Here is a 13,113-nt window from a genome sequence, read left to right on the forward strand (position 1 = left end):
TTCCTTTAACTTTTCAGCAAAGCTTTCCCCCAACTTTGATTTTCAGCTTACATTTAGCACATACTGATGGGCTTTACTAAACAGGACATTGTTTTGTGTATGCTTAAGAATAAGCAAACTTGTAAATGTTCTGTTGAATTTGGTCCTTAGTGAAAATGCCTATCTTCTAAACTGTAATAATTAAAGGAACAAGAAATCCTCAAGTAAAGCTGTTATTTGCAGAAAACTCTTTGCTTCAATTCAAAGCAAAAGGCACAGAGAAATATCCATGCATGGGTATATTCAATAATTGCTTTTGGAAATAGTGTTCATGATCAAAGAGACTGTTAAGCCCAGCTTTTCTGAGGCATGTTTGTTCCAAAGTGAAGGTTGGAAATTGTGTGTTTATTCAGTTTATCAAAAGCAGAGCTCCTCTCAGTTGCTCTCCAATAGGATTGAAATGAATGCTGAAGGAGAGAGGGAGGGGGACAAAAAAACAACAACACAAAAGCCCACAAGCAAACACTAAGACCCACAAAACCCCCAGAGACAGTGAGCAGGTAATGCTTTCTGAAGGTGGTCATCTCTGACAGATTCAATGAGAACATTTATCTCAATTTTTTAAGTGTCTGTTTTTTAATTTTATTTTTAATGCTTGCCTGGTTTTATTGGTCTTGAATCTATATAAGGTCTTTAAAACTGTCAGTCTGGACATGACAGACAATATATGCAGACTAATTTTGAATTCTGGCACTGGAGAACTGAAAGATGCACCACATCACACTTATTTTACTTGCAAATGCTAAACTCGTTTTTGAAGGATGTACAGATATCCTACTAGTGGCAGAATTTATACAGCTCCCACTGCATTCAAAAGCAGCAATAATACAGACAACCCTTTATGCCATAAGGCAATCCTAGGTTTCTTCAAGAAGCCCATAACTGACATGGCAAATAGCTACAGTCCAGAGTTCTCAAGGAAATTCAAATAAAGCCCAGGAGGCCAATTTACATATGAAAATGGAAAAGCAATATAGACTTACAAATAACAACAATGACAATGAGGAACATTTAATTACAAGTTATGCGCCCTAGGGGTGTGCCTATAGTCAACAAAGCACAGCACTATGAAAGTACCCAACTCCATATGCAGTTTAAGTGTCGGTAACACACTTCAGTTTAGTTGTGGTGACACAGACCTTTTATATGGTTTATCTCAGCTATATTGCATATTCTGTTACTGCTGCCCAAAGAACTTGCTTAGCAGTGCACACACAGACTGAGATAACAAAAAAGCACAGTGCTGGAGAGTGAGAAAAGGGATGTGAAAACACTGTCAAGGACTTTTTGAAGCATTCTCTACTATGTCAGGCAAGGGCACTTTCAGAGAAGAGAGATCACTTATTTATGACGGTGTCTGAGACAGGAGCTGTGAATTATCCTCTTCTGCAGGGTTAGCTGAAAACAGATTTTCATTGACCAGAATTTGTGGTGTTTAAGCAATTTGGAAAATTCTGGCTAAACATAACCAAAGCTTTCAAGATCTAACACTTGAGAAAAGTTTTTATGAGTTTGAGACCTCTACTAGAAAGAATTCTTGTGACTTCCCAGCTATTCATAGAATCATAGAATGGTTTGGGTTGGAAGAAACCTTAAAGGCCACCAAGTTCCAACCCCCTGAGATGGGCAGGGACACCTTCCACTAGACCAGGTTTCTCAGAGCCCCATCTGACCTGGCCTTGAACACTTCCAGGGATGGGACATCCACAGCTTCTGTGGGCTAACTTCTCTGTCCTAACTTAATGGGGTTTTTTCCTAGCAGAAAGAATGAAGAATATTGCACTATCAAGAAACCAGAAATGGATGGACCTGAATCCATCTCAGTTTTCTTCTTAGCAGTTAGTGGAAGTGTGTTAGAACAAGGACACCTAATTCTACTTTCAATATTAAAGAAATTACATTATGTGTTCAGTGAATGCAGTCTCACACTTCACGTGGCATGCTGCAACACAATAGAAGCTATAACAGAGAAAAAATATAATCATAATTAAATGTATTGATTAAATAAGTTTATTGTAATTAGGAAGACAAAATAACTGCCACGCCTATTAACTGAACAATAATTCCCTGAAAGGAGACTATTTCAATAACCTGACAGATCGTGTTGCTTCTATGGGAGTTTTTACTGTATTTTCAGTAAGCCAATCTGGTCTGTCACACACTCAGTTTTTAATGGCAACACCAATGACAGCATGTGTTTTTAAATGCAGCTACATCTGCCACTGTTAATTACTGAGTCATCTGACCAATGTAGTGGAAAATAAAAATGCCATAATGACATGAAAGCACTGAAAAAAGCTACTTGACAGAAAGCCACTTTCTTGGGCTACACAGTAAGTCTTCTGGTCCTAAGAAAGCCTGTATTTAACCATGGCAGACAACAAGAAGAAAGAATTCTACAGCAGATCACAGCAGCAAAACAATACAACAAAACAAAACCTGTTGTATTCAAAAAGGGCTACATATGCATTTCAGCACCAGCAGACCTGCAGTGGATTTGCTCATCAATGGCTCTTTCCTTCCTGAAACAGCAAGTGAAGATTTGAAAAAAGAAGACTATATAAGCACACACATGCAGAGGTTTATCAAAAATATTTCTTAATATACGTTTTTAAATTCATACATGTATTTTATTATTGAAATGGAGGTGTTAGTCCTTTCACTCCCATACAGAAGACTTATTAATTAGTATTATTTTTAACAAAAAAAAAAGAGAAAGAAAAAGAAAAAAAGAGAAACAATGCCTTTTGATTTTAAGCAGCAAAGAAAAAGCTCTAGAAGATCAGCACAAAGATCTGTAGCACTTACTAATGACAGTTTGATTAAGCTAATAGAATTAAAGCAGATTTAAAAAAGCCATTGCTTGAATGCTAATGACAAGAAAAAACAGCTTCCAAAAAGTACCTTTCTTTGAACTGCAATAGGAAACAGAAATGAGAACAATTACAGATGGGAAATCCCAGAACAAAATTGCCAACCTAGTATTTGTATATCCTGTGAGAACAAAAGAGGGAATAGTTACTAGCAGAAGCAACAAAATTAAAATGTTTATGAAAATGTAGTCCCAGAATAGAGCTGCCAAACCAGTAAATGCATATAATAAAGAGACACTGTCACTAGTAATAGCAATAAAGGAGAACTTTACTACCAGAACTAAAGATATATCTACACCTAAATTGCGGCAGCACCTTAGAAAAAGCTGAGAAATCTCTAAAGAAGACAGTTACAATACTGCACAGACAAATGCTGTGTGAAGACACTAAGTGGCTCCCAAAGCAATAAAACCACCTAGGAAGAGTCCTGTGCCTGGATTTCCTCTCTATCTTAGATGCTTCTTGCTCCAGAATTAGTCCATTCTGAATAAACTGGGAATTAGAGTCACAGGTCAAACTGCAAAACACAGATAACTGTTTTAAGGAAAAAATCCCAACCCAACAAAAAGATGGACAAAGAAAACCTAAACACCACAGCCCTCTCAAAAAAGCCTAGCCCTGAATTAGCAAGACTCTTACCATCTTAGACATTTGAACACTACCATGTCAAAGGTAGCAAGAAATAATCCCTGTACCAGTAGGGAAGATAGAACATGTGTTTCTACATTTTTTTAATGTAATGTGGTCACTTTAGATCACTTGAGACTGTAAACACCACACAATATGACTGATCTGCTATAGTATTTTTGTAGGGTCATAGAATTACAAAACCAGAAAGTGTACTGAGGCAGTAAGAAGCTGTTTCAAAGCGATGTTCTTACTCCATGCTTGCTTGAATTTTACTCCACACTGGACAGTTTTACACATAAAATTGCTATACTTACTACTCCCCACCACAGGGCATCTGCATAGCTGCCAAACTCTGTTTCTCCAGAATCATTTACAGCATCTTTCTCAGCCAGGTACACAAAATAGGAGGAAAAAATCAGGCCTAGAAATCCAATGTAGAGCGTAGTTATCAGTTCCTGCAAAGAGAATCAAAATAATGGCATTATGATCTCATTGAGACACCTAAATTTCCTAACACTGATGGGTTATAAAGGATAACTGGAAGAGAAAAATGCAATCTCAGTAATTAAAAAATATTGACACTGAGTGTTGGCTATGCAAGTTAACAAAAAATCCACTGAGATCCACAGACAACAAAGAGTCAAAACAACCTCGTCACACACAGGACTTGTTAACCTTCTGGCCACCAAAAAGTAGTTGGGTAACTTTTTCAAACAGTGCCAGATTCAAAACAACTCTGGAATTTAGATACATATTTTAGGAGATATTAGGACTAGTTTTCAGAAGTCTCATTTTCTGTTGTTGAGTCCAAAACTACAAGTCAAAATTTGCCAAAGTGTCAGTGAACATAAGGCAGAACAACCATACTTGGTTAAAATAAATGACTACCTGCCACCACACTAAATATAAGTGATACCAGCATCAGGGCTGAATGTATGCTGTTCTGAATATAAAAGCTTTGGCATCAGCTGTGCCATTCCTCAGACTTCCCAAACTCACCTGTCTGTGTATGAACACCACTGACCCCAGCAGCCTCCAGGTACCGCCCTGACGGTCAACGTGCAACATCCGTAAGATCTGCAGGAAACGGATGCCCCTGGAACACAATTTTCAAATTAAGAGACCAAACAAGAGAAAAAACAGAGGTCGAAAATTCCTGGCTTCCAAAGCACAGTTTTAAGAGACACAGAGTATTTTATGTTAGATTTAGTAGCCTGTGTCTTTTCACCTCACTCACCCATCTTTCTTCCTGTTTGTTATGAAGACAATCTGGGGAGATCGTCCAAGGGAAGAAGTGACTTTTGTACACATGGCTAGTAAGGATAACTCAAGGATTCAGGAATTTTGGACACAAACTGTAAATGCTCTGGAAATCATTCATCAACTCATATTTGACGTGCTCATCAGGATGGAAAACAAAATATGGAACCAGCTAACTGAAGATCTGATTTCCTTATCTTTGAGGAATTTCATAGGCAATTTGAACCAGACAGTCCAGTAACATTTTAAAATATTCTTTTTATGTGAGTCACTGCAATCCCAGAGCATAGCTTCAGATAGTGTGAATAGCAAGGCACACTGCCACCCATTCAACCAAGAAAACCAAGGGGTGTGACCTTCCTGAGCACAAGGTGGATTCAGTCCATCAGGAATTCACAACCACAGACATTTTATAAAGAGGCAGCTTGAAAATGTCAGAGATATGAAGTATCAACAAATTGCTATAGAACTGAGCCAAGAAACTAAGCCAGGATTTGGGTAGAACCCACCTAGCTGGGGAAAGGGGGAAGGAGAATGAGCTTCTCTATCCCTACTAACCATAAAAGTGTTACAACAAAATTTTATCTCCCCTACACTTCTTGGGATCACCACTACACGATCAGTCATCTGCTCTATGACATGACACTGGGCAGTGACTCATTTTCTCCCGCAAGAATTGAAACAGGAGGTAAATTAAAACAAAAGAAGAAACTCCACCTTGGTCAGATAACACCACTTTCTTTTATGGCATATAATTACCTGATAGCAGAGGTTGCAAAGACTTGACCTTTAGAGCCCACACAAAGAACTATCATGGAAGCAACAACTACAATTAAATCTGGAAAACAAAAGTCAGTAGAAGAAAATTAATTAGCAGCATCTTGCAATACTTCTGCAAGACTACTAGAACCAAAGACCATATCACTTTAACAACCTGAACAGCCACTCCTACTTAATATTTTTGTTTATATATCAAGAGATCTCAATTGTGGCATATAAAAAAAAAATCCATCATGTGATATCATGGAAAGGTTGTACTGAGATGGGTCCAAGCTGGTCACAGTCTAGATGAATGAACAGTTACTGTCAAGCAGCCTGGAATCCTTATTAGCTTAAACCCAGGAGGAATTTCAGCAGTTTCCATCTATTCTCTCTTCTCCAATTCTTATTTTCTCTTCTGTGCTTAGACAGGATTTTAATTGATTTTAATTTTTAATTGACGAGATTTTAAGATTAATTTCATATATAAGAAAATTGCCTTACTATCATTTCATCTGTCCAGGTCTAAAAGGGAGTGAAAATTGAAATTAGGGTATGAGTCTAATTTAGTTTAAGTCAGTCAGTACTGTACTCTAAATCTACATGCCTCGGGCCTAGTAAATTTTGGAAAAGAACTCTGTATTTTGGAGAATTAAATAGTTCTTGATCCATATCTGGGACAGCAGAACTACATTTTGCTTTCCAAACTGATCTAATTTGGATGATGTTTCAGAATGCTTAAGAAATGGATTGTGGCCAGAGGGCAAAGATGCAGTCAAAGTCTTTTTATAGCTGCAGTCACACCTGAGATAGAGTTGCTATTTACATTATATATATATATATATACACACATGGATGGATGCACAGAGAAGCTAAATCAATTCTATAATTGTAAAAATACCCAGGTACAAAATTTTGTAATTTACATTTGACAAAACTGTAAACAGTTTATGGAAACCTATGTCCTGTACTCAACAACATATAATGTTTCTGAGTAGTGGAAAATATCACAGAACAAGAATTCCTATTCTTCCACACCAATACTCCTCTTCCAATGCCTGATTGATTTATTTAGTCCATATATATTTCAAGCACTTAAGTACAGGGAAAGGGTCTTTACACTGTTTTTTCAATGCTGGCTAAGAAAATACAGATTGATTTTGAATTATGTTTCTTTTGGTGAAACTGTTAAATTAATGACAAGCATCTAAAAACACAATGATTAGTGACATATATGGAATATTTGGATGCAATTTCCAAGAACCCTTAAGTCATTTTAGGAAGCCAATTGAATCTCAACAGAATTTAGGTGTCCAGCTCCAAATGCATCACTGAAAATTCGTATTTTAATTCAACTGATAAACAAAGCAACTGCAGTGCATCTATTGCACTCTACCATGTGACACACAGCTCAATTAGAGTGCAAAATAAACTCATAATAAACTAGCCAAATGGCTTCTGAGGGGAGAAAAAAAAAGGCTGCCCAGTATCTTTGAAAAAATATATTTGGGGCTCTTGTACAGTATCTGGGATCCTCAGGTCACAGGAGACAGGACTACGGCCAAGACTTATTCCTGGCAAAGCTTAAGATCATTTCTGAAAAGAAAACACTCTGCTCTTTTGGAAAAACAAACCAAGCTACATTTGTTCTCAAATGACAGTACCATGAGTTCCTGAAAGGAAATTCAGATCTGCATTCACACTAATGACAGGAGCTCCAGCTCTAACTTGGCTTCAACTGCTACAGAAGTTCAACTTCTAAAAGCCTTTAGGGCAAGTTTTACTAACTGTTTACATTGACTTTGCAAGCTTTGCATACTCACCAATGATTGAAATAGGCTTCCTAGCAAAACGAAGCCTTCCCCATACTCCAACGTATTTACTGCGGCATCCTGCTGACCATAGCCGAACCACATACTCTGTTCCAAAGAACACCACTAATACAATTTCCTACAAGAAACACACGGGGAACTAGGTTAATTTTTTACTCCATACATGTCTTTCATCTCTTTTCAGAAGGTATTAGAAAGAAATAAATAAAATGTAACATTAGGAAGGTGACAAATCTATCAACTATACCAAAAATTATCTGAAGTAAAACAGAAACACCTGTAAGAATAGAGAAAAAAAATATTAGGAGCAAAACTAAATACTTTGATTGCATGCAGTTTGGCTTGTCTACATGTACTAAAACTGAAAACCATTCTGTGCAATTCACTTGGTCTAATTCAAACAAAAGATTTCTTGACTGAGCCAAAGCAAACAAGCAGAGTCTGTATTTAGAAGATGAGCATTTTGCCAGTTGATTTAATTTCTGGAAGAGGTGTGCTTCATGTACCATCTACCAGATCAGCTTAACTTCCCCCTTATTTATACTTTTTCAGTCTCTCTTTAAGCTCACATAGATTGAAAAAAGGTTTCTAGCATCCATCACCAATATGTCCATCTCTAGGTACACTCTAGACAAAGTGAGCTAACACACCTTTCCCATCCTCTTGTCAGCATTTAGGGACTTCAGCAGAAACAGAGATCTAGTCCTGCAGCACTGCTGGTACCAAGCTACTTATAAACACTCACCTATACTAAGGTATGACTCTGGAAATGCCTCCAAGGTGACAGACGTCAAAGACACCTGATATTCTTGCTGACTGGACAGAGGTACAGCTAGGTCCTATTTGGAACATCATCAATGTGCAGGTAAACCTCGGGCTTTCCACAGACCAGATAAGCATGGCATACCCAGCATCATTTCCTTGTGTATCAGGGAGCTACAATCCTCCCTTATTGGCCAACTCAATTAATAAATGGTCACATTTTCCATCAGAGCCAACAAAATCTACTTATTGAAATGGTAAGGGTGGCTTGTCATTGAAAACACACAACACATGGCATAAAGTAAGAGTGCAGCTGAGAAACCAGTCTCAACATGTCACAGTCACACAGGTTAGTGCAGGTTAAGAGAATGAGCCCCTTATTTCAAAGTGTGATTTCACATAAAGAGCAACTGCAGAGAACACAATGTGCTGTTGAACATTCTACCCCTCCCTCGCACATGTCTGCAGGGTTCACTGCTGTTTTGCATAACAAATTGGCAAACAGGACTCAAGGTGGTACCTATGGTTTTCTTAATTGACTGAAACAGCCAGGACACAGCCCTAGTTTAGTTAAGAAGAATAGGAATCATTATCACCTTCAAAAATGCATGGGACATTACCCTGAATACTGAGCAAAATAATATGGCTGTACACAGTAAAAATAATGGGGAAAAGGTTAGGCATCAGTTGACTTTGCCATAATATTTTTGTAGCTCTAAAACATCTTGATGGCATAAAAACCCTGTTCATCTCAGGGCAAGAAAGTGTTGAAGTTCAACTTTCTGACATTTCTAGCCGAGCTGGTAGAACATGAGCCAGGGCTCTTTCCCTTAGTTTTGATGTGTCATAACCTATGCAAGATGTCAGATGCAGTAGGACAGCTATCACAATTGTTTATAGTCACTTGTATTCAAGGTAGATTTTTAAGATATAATAGAACTATCAAGAGCATTGGTTGTAATGAACAAGATCTTCAATCCAGCCAAGAATCTCTTCTAGAGCTTCCTTCTGAAAGGAGCTTCCTTCCTTCCTTCTGAAAGGATCCACCAGAACCCTCCACCATTTTTTTTTTTACTTTAAAACTGAACTATTGTTAGATATTTTCCAATAAGTTAAAGACATAATGAATATCATAAATTGAAAGAAACAGCAGCTGCACCAGATACTTTAAGGAAACCCTGTGTCTTCCAATGAAACTCTCCCTTTGTCCAATCTAATGTCACTTATGAATCAAAACTGAATGGGAGAATTATGAGTTCTGCTTGACATGAGGTCCTGTGGATTTGTCACAGAAATTAGAGGATCAGAGGAGCATCTTCTCTGATCAGATGACTGTATTCCTTTCACAGACCCAGTCAATAAACCCTAATATCCAAGTGCTCTTCCTTTTGCAGAGGACTAGTACAATTCCCTTCACCACTACCATGGAGGAAATTCCCTTTACAAAAGACAATTCCAACCACATAGGAAGCAAAAGCTGCCCTTCATTCAAAATAGCTCATTGGAGGAAGGGGTAGGAAGGGATATATAAGGGTATATAAGGATAGATATAGATATATAAGGCTTCACATCATGTGTGATAGCACAGATAATACCATTCAGATACCCCCAAAAGCAATTGCTAAAAGTGAAAGAAGGGGAAAAGGTTACCCTAGTAAGCAAAGAAAAAGCCAGAGAAAAAGTTAACGTTTTATCACAATGGACCCACAAACAGCACTGCGGACTCTCAGGATCACAGTTTCAGTTTTACAGGAGGAAGGCAGGAAGAGAAAGCGCGGATTGTGCCGTAAAGGAGCGAGCGTTCCCCACGCAGAGAATTTGCATGGGAGCTGTGTATGCTTCCTAAAGCCCTCCATGGTTCATTGGCTAACAGGCACACCGGCAAGTATGCAAATGGGGGCTGTCCCAAAGACAATGGGACAGACACGCACTCAATGGTTACTGTCACCCAGCTCTTTGCGTGACATGCAGACAAGCGCAGAGAACACTGATTGTCCTATAGAGTCCGCTGACTGCAGGGAACGACCAGTCGGCTTACACCAAGACACATTTTTCACTCCTGACGTTTTGATAAAGGCTTATTGACCTAAATGAGACCCAAGTTATTCAGGGAACATCGGGGGTGAAAGTGCACAAGTTGTTCTTCATGGTCATACACAAAAACGCCAGGTATCCATTAGCAACTGGCAAATACCCCCTCCCCTGCCCGTGGCTCTGTGACAGACAAAAGTGTTTTTAATATCTTGTGTTGCATAAATCTAATAAGTAGTCTCCTGGGGGTGGGGGAGGCTGATGAATTTCTGTCTCTGGGCTCTTATATTAGTGCCCAGAAACTTGTAGACTATTAAAAAAAAAAAAAAGTACATCAGTTATTTTCCCTTGAGGTACTGAAACATTCCCTGTATTTTTCTGATTACCAATTTAACATGAAATTTACATGCACTAGAAGACAATAACTGCCTGAAAAACATGAGTGAACATGGAAATTAAAGCTCAGTCAAGGAGTTTTCTTGCTTAAAATTACATACACACAAGTACTACACTGTGCAAGGACCCATTCAATCCTATGTAATATAACAGACATCTTCTTTCTACAAGGTGAAAACAGAAATGCAACACTGACATTAAAAACTTACATGGTATAAGGAGCCCTCCAAGATGTGACAGCCACGTACATTCACACTATGGGCATACAGGGGCTGTCTCAAGAGAAAATACTTTTTTTTCCTTTAATTATTGATTTCCACATGGCATCCCCACTTCTGCCATCCTTCCTGTTCAGCCTAGGTATGCCTTGTGCCATATTCATGCCTTCTCAGCCACATAATCCCAGCACAGCCAAGTAAAATATGGCATAGCTTAATCATCTGGTTACAGTACAGCTCTCACCATCCAATGAAGGAACTTAGGCAGGATCAATACAAACACAGTTGCCTGACAATTATACTCATGCTATCTGCTAGTACAGTCCACACCTCCAGAGTTCCCAGGGTATTTTGCTAATAAATGCATCTGGAAAAGCCCTTCCTTTACTTCTCAATCCCCACTGTACTAAAAGAGCTACAATCCTCTGATGGGAGACATCCAATACCTGCATTGTGAAATAAAGTACAGTAGCAACTCCAAAAGAAATGACAGGGCCCTAACACTTAACTGAAATAAATGGCTTTAAGCTATTAGATTAGTAACTTGAGAGGAAAAAAACACAAACAATCATGACACCACAACAACAGCTATTTAACAGATACAGAGATTGACTCTGGAGGCTAAGAATGCATTTGTATAGAGAATATATTGCCTGAGGCTCTGCCTGTAGACCTCAAAACTATAACTAGTCATGGAGCATCACAGACATCCAGGCAACCATTTGATGTAGGAGGGCTAGATGAGGTCATCTGAAATCTATTACAAACAAAAATCTCTTTACTCAGTCCCTAGACTTTTTTCAATGCCCTCCATAAATGCAAGAGAGGTAAAACACATGCTCTAGGAGGAAGGAGGCAATGCATACCATTATGTTATTCTGACTGGCTACAGAATACCCAAAACTGAAGACTACATATAGCTTATTCCATCTCCCATAGAGGTGTCTGCCCTAAGAGGAAGGAGAGATGACAGGCACAGGAAGACAAGAAGCATTGGTGAGGGAGACAGCTTTAAGACTCATAAGTACACATTTCTTGTACTGAAGAATTTCCTCCCATCTCAACATTTCATTGGGAATACAATTTTTACCCATATCTGCAATATCTTAAGCTCTATTACATTACCCTCATAGGAAAGATAAATCACATTATTCCCACAATTTTATCAAATCTGGCTTCAAGGATGATAGAGTTCCCACAGATTTCTTTAAACAATTAAATAATCCCTTGTGTAGCTTATGTAGGGATTGCATGCCAACAACCATTGCTTCAGCTCTAAGATTCCTGTGGCACTACTTGCACTGAAACCTATTTTTTAGCCAAGACAATAGAATATTGCTGCTACAGAGAAGTGGAACCTCCTCACAGTCTCAGGCAGCAATACTGGAGCAAGGACACTGCCACAAGCTTTTTTCAGAAGTCATGACAAGCAAGTCTCTGAAGGAGCCAAGAGAGGGGACAATAGATCTGCTGAAGTGACAAACAGGACACTTGCCATCCATCAAGGGCCGTGTAGCTGGATTGGACAACAACCAGGCTGAGCATCTTAACAAGCAGGGATACAGCATCTCTCTACTCCTCAAAGGTCAAAAAAAAAAAAAAAGCAGGGGCATGTCTCTCATATAGAGCAATCACAGACTCTTAGAACAGTTTGAGTTGGAATGAACCTTAAAGATCACCTAGCTCCAACACCCCTGCCATGGAACTTTCCACTAGACCAGGTTGCTCAAAGCCCCATCCAACCTGGCCTTGAACACTTCCAGGGATAGAGAATCCACAACTCCTCCGGGCAAACTGTTCCAGTGCCTCACCACCTTCACAGTAAAGAATTTATTCCTAATATCTGATCTAAACCTGTGCCTTTCAGTTTGAAGCCATTCCCCCTTGTCCCACCCTCTTGCAGAAAGCCCTCTCCAGGTTTCTTGCAGCCCCCTTTAGGTACAGGAAGATGCTCTAAGGTCTTCCCAGAGCTTTCTCTTCTCCACGCTGAACAATCCCAGCTCCCAGTCTCGCCTTCACAGGAGAGGTGCTGCAGCCTTCTGATCCTCTTTGTGGCAATAGGTTGCATTTACACAAAACCCAAATGCTACAGCCTGTGTGGCAATTCCGAGAGAGCTGGAGCCCACTTCTCAGCACGCTGTTCAGGTGTGACACATCGGGGCTTGCAAAATGCTTCAGACAGCACTTCTGTACAGCCCGAGCAGGGTATGCAAATTAACAGCAGCAAAGGCAACTGTTTCTTCCAATCTCACCCACTTTGTACAGAGAGGCCCCTCTTTGTTCTATTGAGAAAGGCAGGATTTTTTTTCCTGA

General features: G+C 39.1%; 1 protein-coding gene across 2 annotated transcripts in view; it reads right to left on the minus strand.

Moving 5' to 3' along the window:
• The window catches only part of KCNQ1 (potassium voltage-gated channel subfamily Q member 1), a 329,005-nt gene that overhangs the window by 243,397 nt on the left and 72,495 nt on the right, over positions 1–13,113 (minus strand). For both annotated transcript variants that reach the window (XM_030950000.1, XM_030949999.1), the window contains exons 3-6: positions 7,385–7,511; positions 5,562–5,640; positions 4,542–4,638; positions 3,857–3,997 (exon numbers count right to left, since the gene is read on the minus strand). In XM_030950000.1, coding sequence (XP_030805860.1) covers positions 3,857–3,997; positions 4,542–4,638; positions 5,562–5,640; positions 7,385–7,511 — 444 coding nt within the window. The remainder of the gene's footprint in view (positions 1–3,856; positions 3,998–4,541; positions 4,639–5,561; positions 5,641–7,384; positions 7,512–13,113) is intronic.

Source organism: Camarhynchus parvulus, chromosome 5 (genome assembly GCF_901933205.1).
Source record: "Camarhynchus parvulus chromosome 5, STF_HiC, whole genome shotgun sequence".
NCBI classification, from domain to species: domain Eukaryota; kingdom Metazoa; phylum Chordata; class Aves; order Passeriformes; family Thraupidae; genus Camarhynchus; species Camarhynchus parvulus.